A 6,317-nucleotide genomic window follows, 5' to 3' on the forward strand; every position below is an offset into this window, starting at 1 on the left:
CCTGCCATTCGTGGTCACTTCAGCGAGCGCCGGGCCCCTGCCAGCTGCCCGCGCTGCACGTTCCGGCTTTGCTTCCTCCGGTGCCGCTGCCCGGCCGGGAGAGGCCCCCTGCCCCCGGCCCCCACTCCGCTCCCCGGCCCCGTGCCCTGGCAATGAAGTTCTCCCGCCTCTCCCTCTGCTCCAGCCCCGCAGGTCCCCCGGACCACCTCCAGCTCCTCCAAGCGCTCCTGTGCCCCCGCAGCCCCCATCCCTGGCAGCACGGCCTGGCTGTATTTCTGAAACATCACTTTAAAACAGTTCCAGCCTTCCCCACGTACGCTAGACTCCTTCCTCTGCGTTTTGAACCTGGGCTTTGCTTTTACAAACACTGCACCGAGTCCAGAGAAATCATTTGTCACCACAATCTCCCATCTGCTTAGCTATGAAATTAGTCTTCGCTGGAGATTTGCTAAAATATGCATCTGGTAAGGTCTGTATTTGGATTCACGCTGTCCTGAATCCAAAGAGGATTAGAACTAATTCTGAAAAATCATCAGAGGTGTGAAAAGGACCCGCAGAGCTCTGCAGAGCGGGGTTGGCCACGCCACTCCTCTCGGGGTTTCAAAAGCAGCAACGCAGAAACATACCAGCCAGAGGAAACAGTCTGCTCCGCAAGGATCTGGCTCGATCTTGGTCTCTCTATTCTTTCGTTTGTACACATTAGGAGTTGCATGAAAAGCTGAAAAAATAATAGTTATCTTTACTATTAGCGTCCTCCAAGGGTCTCCCCCCCCCGCTGTACAGGACAGGGGCAGCACGATCTCAGGGAAGGCAAGCGGGAGCCGGAGGCTGTCGGCAAGAGACCGGCGCAGCTCCCCGCAGTGGGGAACCGGCGGCAGCAGCTCCCAGCAACCGCGCTCCAGCCCGTGACGGGGACCCGTCAGCACCAGGGGAACACTTGGGAAGGAGAGGCCATAGGAAAAAGATCTGCTTTCAGACTGAAACAAAAGGACCACATGATCTTAGTATCACATCTTTTAATAAATAATTCACTGGAAAGAGTCCTGTGGCTTTCCAAAGAAGCCTTTGGACCTGGGAAACAGCAGGTCCAACAGCTAATGGGTATCCAAAAGGCTCTGGCAGCACAAACCGCAGGAACATGACTAAGATGAAGCTGTAAGTTCCAGTGAGGCAACAAAACACAGGGGCATGTCCAGACTTTGGAAGTGAAACACTCATGCCTTTCCCTGACGAGCTTCTGCAAAGCAAGAGCAAAGTCTAGTCGCGGCAGCACTTCTGGCACAAGCTGCCAGGAGGCTCGAACACGGCGTGCTCAACAGTGGCGAGAAAGAGGGGACGGCCACGCAGGTCGCTTTACCATCCGCTTGAGGACACGAGCGGAGCCGTCTTTACAAAAGGCTTCTGGGCGCCTGTCAGCTCCGAAGGCCCCACGGCACACTCCGGGCAGCGCCCGATAGGGACTGCGGCACAGACACTAAGCAAGGCGGACAGAGGGATGAAGCACTGAGGAAAAAATGAGGAGAAAAGGGCTCTAGGGAAGCGTCCGGCCGAGACTGCACTTACGATGCAGAAAACAGTCGTATTTGAAGCAGCGGCGGCAGAAGAGGGTGTGGAAGGAGTGCAGGGACTGCTCCCGCTGGACCGACTTCGCGCACGGCCCGTCTATGTTGGGAGTGCACTGCGGCGGCAGCACGTTCGGGTCCGACACTTCTGTGAGCTCCCGGTACCTATGTGACAAACAGAAACACCCACCGATGGGCCTGCTTTCCTAACTGGGGACATTTCACATGACTACATTACTGTCTGGGCCAGTCGGACTCTGGCCCAGGTACCTTGAGGCTAAACTCAAGTTTCTAACACTCAAAAATCGCTCCGCTCACAGCGCCTGCAGCCAACTGAGCTCTGCTTTCCGGTCAGAGCACAGTGCTGCCTTCTGGAATACAGATTTCAATTGCTGCTAAGAAAGGTAACAGGCAACTTAAGTAGAGATCTTCTACCTCTCTTTCATATCATCTGGGAAGCCGTATTCAGGAAACATGGAAGAAATAGCAGTGAATATCATGTCATTTGGAAACCGCTTCTTCGAACACTTCTTGTTCCCTAAGAAAAAAGAAGAGACACAATTCCTCAGTTAAGCTGGATGTGACCGTGTCTTTCCTTTCTCCACAGAGAGCGATTCCAGTAGGCGTTCAGGATTGTATTTTAAGAGACAGAAATGTAATCCATATACAACGGATAAACCTTTTGTCCTGCAACCAGGGTAAAGTATTTCCAGATGCAGTACACTGCCACTTTCAGAGCAGCATCATGTACTGATGGAAGTACTAACAATTTCTTAAGGACTATTACTACTTTTTACCAAGACAGGATTTGCACACAATGCTTTTCTGCATCTACGAAAGGTCCTGGTATTTGTGCTGCCCATATCCAACCAAAGACCAAGACGGAACTACCAGTCAGCACTCCTAAGGTCATGCAGGACACACGAAAATCCCACAAACCAGAGCTTCTTCTATGCAACAAGAATTCCAGGTGGCACAGGCGAGGGAAGAGGAACACGAATACATGGAAAATGGGTCTGGAAGGGAGTTGAAAAGGTCCACCTCGCTGGCCTACAGCAGGATCGGATCTACCTACAAACTTACTGACAGATGCTTGCCAGGCCGGCACTTTAAAACCTCCAAGAGCAGAGATCCCACAGATAACATCCCACTGCTTTGCTAATCTTACCGTGAAATGGTTTTCCACCTGACTCATCTAAATTCTTCCTCACCACACCGTAAGCTGGTGACTTCTTATCCTGCCCACGGGGGACAGTAAGAACAACCCATTTCCCTTCTGCTGTCGACTACAGCACCAGAACAGCCCAGCGGGTCACCGCCCCGAGCGACACACCAATAACCCCGAGCAACGGCAGGAGAGCGGCGGACAGCTACTCAGGCAGGGCAGGATGGAAACATGACCAACACAACCCCAACTCCCGCGGCCAAACCCACCGTCCACTGCAATTCGCTTTCTCTTCCTTGTGACTGGCAGCTCCTCTTTCCCATCCTCCTGTTTAACCTCAGAATCATTGTGTCCTTCCTCTTCCTCATCTGAGTACTGATTCAGGGCGTTCACCAGCTCCAGGAACACAGCGTCACTGATGAGGACCGACCCTGAAATCATTTCTGAAACACAGAGAGGTCAGCCAGCTTGTGGGAGCGTCCGCATCCTTCACACTCCTCATGGTGGCAAACCACAAGCCAGCCACACGACACCGTCAACAACCAGAACCCCTCTCTCAATTTTGTAGGCATAGGTGGGATTTTAATGCTAAAGAGCTGTAAGAGCAGTGTATCATTTTTAACAATCTGAGGACAGGCCATACCAGACAGTTTCCCACTGCTGCCCTCCCTCCGGGCAGAGTTTTATGACAGGGTAGGCAGCACTGGAGGGAAACATGCTGACTTTTAATTTCTGAAAAGACTGATTGAGGTCTTGGCTAAGGTCGCAAGTGAAACGAGGTTGCCGAGCTCCTCCTAACCTCTAGCACATTTTTCAGCATCCCACAGCACGCCTGTGGGCCCCCATGAGCGAGAGCATCGGCTCCAGAGCACCCCGGGGTACCGAAAGGCAGGACTGTGTCCCTGCAAACCAGAACAGCAGGCACGGTCCTCTTTTCCTGCTCTAAGAGCTCCCACAGAAAAGCTGGTTACTGCTGCCACCTTTTGACTTCTTAACTACTTTGATATGTTATCTGCAAGAGACCGACTGGACAGCGCTGCCTGCTCCCAGCTTACCTTCCTCTCCGTGAACTTTCCCATCATAGTTATTAATAAGTTCTTCAATGAAAGTTTCATCTTCTTCCTTCACCTCGTCTCCCATGTACGGGATATTGCACAGAACAGTTTCATCCTCCACCTGAAAAGAGATGCGATACAACTCAGAAAACCAGCACATGCCGATCCGCCGCCTGGCCGCGTCTACGGTCCCCTCACGGCCGCAGGCAGCACGGGGCAACGCAGAGGCTCAGCCTCCCGCCTGCAGCTTCACATGTCTCATCACTGACATTTCACTGCTATCCCATGCCAGCAGCGTAACTCTGAGCCTGAAAGCGCAATTCGCTTTAAAAAAGAAGAGCTGTGCCTCCAAGGCTTACAGGAACTCAGGAACACACACGCTGCCAAGAGCAACAAACAGCCAAAAAACGTCAGAGAGATTGTGTTCGAGGCAGAGCAGAACGGGAACAGTGAAAGGCAAACCGGTAACTCGCTCCCCAGAGGAACACAGCCAAAGCTGAGCAGCGTTCTCGCGTTAACCACAGGAGCAAGGACATTGGACCTTCATTGCCATGGCACCACCGACCGACTCCGCGTTACTGTCGCTGGTGTCACACTACTCCTGGGCTGTGACGGGAGGCTCCGGAGAGCCCTGCAGGTTGCAGGAAGACATCCACACCCCACGCCAGGCAAAGAGCCAGGCTAGCCACACACCACCTGCTTGTTTAACAAACAATCTTAACTACGCCACACCAAAACCTGCATTTAAATCACTCCCCACGCTACTACAATAGAGGAACAGTAGCATCCTGGCAATGAGACCAGCAGGGTCCTCCAGTCACAAAGGAAAGGACCTGCCTATGGAATAAAACTCTTCCTTTAAAGGGGAAGAAAAATCTTAAGAAAAAAAAAAAACAACAAAAAGCCCCAAAAAACATATTTACACCTTGAATCCTGTGAAATAATGGTGGTGCTATCAAGGAGCCCGGTGTAAAGGAGAGACTAGCTGGCTAAGACAGCGTGCATACAAGGCTGTTTTATGGGATTCAACAAAACGAGCAACAAAACCAATACTTTCCGTCATCTCTTGAGCAGACATTACTTGAAACGAGTAGGCTGAGGGAGGCACAATCACGCCACAGCCACGTAACAGTTATGCATTAATCGCACCAAGACCTTGCGCCCCAGAGCCTTCCTACATACCATGAAATTCTGCTGAAGAGGGGACCAGGAGTACATGATAGGCACCAGCGCCACCGTGTTCAGGGTCCTCATGTATAGCGTCTGGCTCGGAAATCCCGGGAAAATGCTCTCAACGGTACACTGGAAAAAGAGTGAAGAAAAGGGCAGTGAGGAAACTGCACTTCAGGACACACACAGTGACACCCTGTGCTCGCTCTTTGGGGCTCCTTCACAGGAAAAGCCTTTGGGGTTGGGTTTTTCCCCCCCATTTCTGCATCCCAGAAGAGTGGGAGGCACAGCCTGACACTGACACAGGACAGCACACACAAAAACCGACCCCGTGTCCCCACAGCTCCCTGCAAAGCCCTGGTTCTCGCCCACACTTGCTGCTGCCGTGCCCCTCTCCCCTCCAGACCTGCTTGAGGAAGGGGTGCCCGCTGACCGGCTTCATCAGCTGCACCGGCTGGACTCGCAGCTTCTTCCAGTCTTCATTCAGAATTTGAGTCTTTTCATGAACCTTCGCAAAGTTGGCCACAAACAGAGCCTGAGATGAGAGAAAGCAGCACTCAAAATTTAAGAAATCACGTTGAGAACACAAAGACCTCTCCCGAGATTCTGATTGAAGCATCGAAACGTACGCAGGGCAGAGCATTTCAAATCGATGATGCTCATTAGAAGGAATGCTAATTAAACTCAGCATTGGCACAAAAGTGTGCTGAAAATCTACCCAACAGCCAGAGGCTTTTGACAACCCCTGATCACAGCCGCCCTCTCGTAAAGTCCTGCGGGCCGAGGAGAGGAGCGGCAGAGTAGGTCACCCGAAACCCGCAGCCCTGGGGGGGCTCAAGCCGGGAGATGCCGTAGAGAACAAGCGGGAATGGGTCTGTTGCTGCACTTCTGCACGCACCCGACCAACGGACACTGACTGCACGGCCCGAGGCTCATAATGGAGCGTGGGGAGACGTAGGATCTCTTCCAACTCATCCAGTTTGCCACTAAAATGCAGCTTATCAGCTCCCGGGGCCCATCTGACACCGGCTCAAGCACGACACGCTCAAGCGAAGCGTTTAGGAGACGCGGTTCAGCTGCGGCGACCACGGCTACGTCTTTACCTTAGCTCCCATGTTCGCCTGAAACCTCTTCAGCTGCCGCAGACGCATATATTCAGACTTGACTTTTCTTTTCCAGTATATGATACACTTTGACGTCGGAGGAGTGGCGATTTCCATTTTTCTAGGAAAGCACAGAAAGAATAAGTATCAAATAACGGAGAGCTTAATCCTGTAAACAAGCGCTGTTAGGGGGGGGAAAAAATAATAATAATAAAAAAAAATCCCTGTGGATTTTAAACGCATCATAGACTTTAACGGGGGC

At 52.0% G+C, this 6,317-nt stretch overlaps 1 protein-coding gene across 1 annotated transcript in view; it reads right to left on the reverse strand.

Moving 5' to 3' along the window:
• EZH1 (enhancer of zeste 1 polycomb repressive complex 2 subunit) overlaps positions 1-6,239 on the reverse strand; it is a 12,323-nt gene extending 6,084 nt beyond the window's left edge. Inside the window, exons 1-8 of the mRNA XM_009895125.1 lie at positions 6,056-6,239; positions 5,359-5,487; positions 4,965-5,084; positions 3,783-3,903; positions 2,997-3,170; positions 1,998-2,100; positions 1,564-1,727; positions 627-718 (exon numbers count right to left, since the gene is read on the reverse strand). Coding sequence (XP_009893427.1) covers positions 627-718; positions 1,564-1,727; positions 1,998-2,100; positions 2,997-3,170; positions 3,783-3,903; positions 4,965-5,084; positions 5,359-5,487; positions 6,056-6,172 — 1,020 coding nt within the window. The 5' untranslated portion in view covers positions 6,173-6,239. The remainder of the gene's footprint in view (positions 1-626; positions 719-1,563; positions 1,728-1,997; positions 2,101-2,996; positions 3,171-3,782; positions 3,904-4,964; positions 5,085-5,358; positions 5,488-6,055) is intronic.
• Positions 6,240-6,317: the final 78 nt, after the last annotated feature.

Source organism: Charadrius vociferus, unplaced genomic scaffold (genome assembly GCF_000708025.1).
Source record: "Charadrius vociferus isolate BGI_N301 unplaced genomic scaffold, ASM70802v2 scaffold730, whole genome shotgun sequence".
In the NCBI taxonomy this organism is placed as follows: Eukaryota; Metazoa; Chordata; class Aves; order Charadriiformes; family Charadriidae; genus Charadrius; species Charadrius vociferus.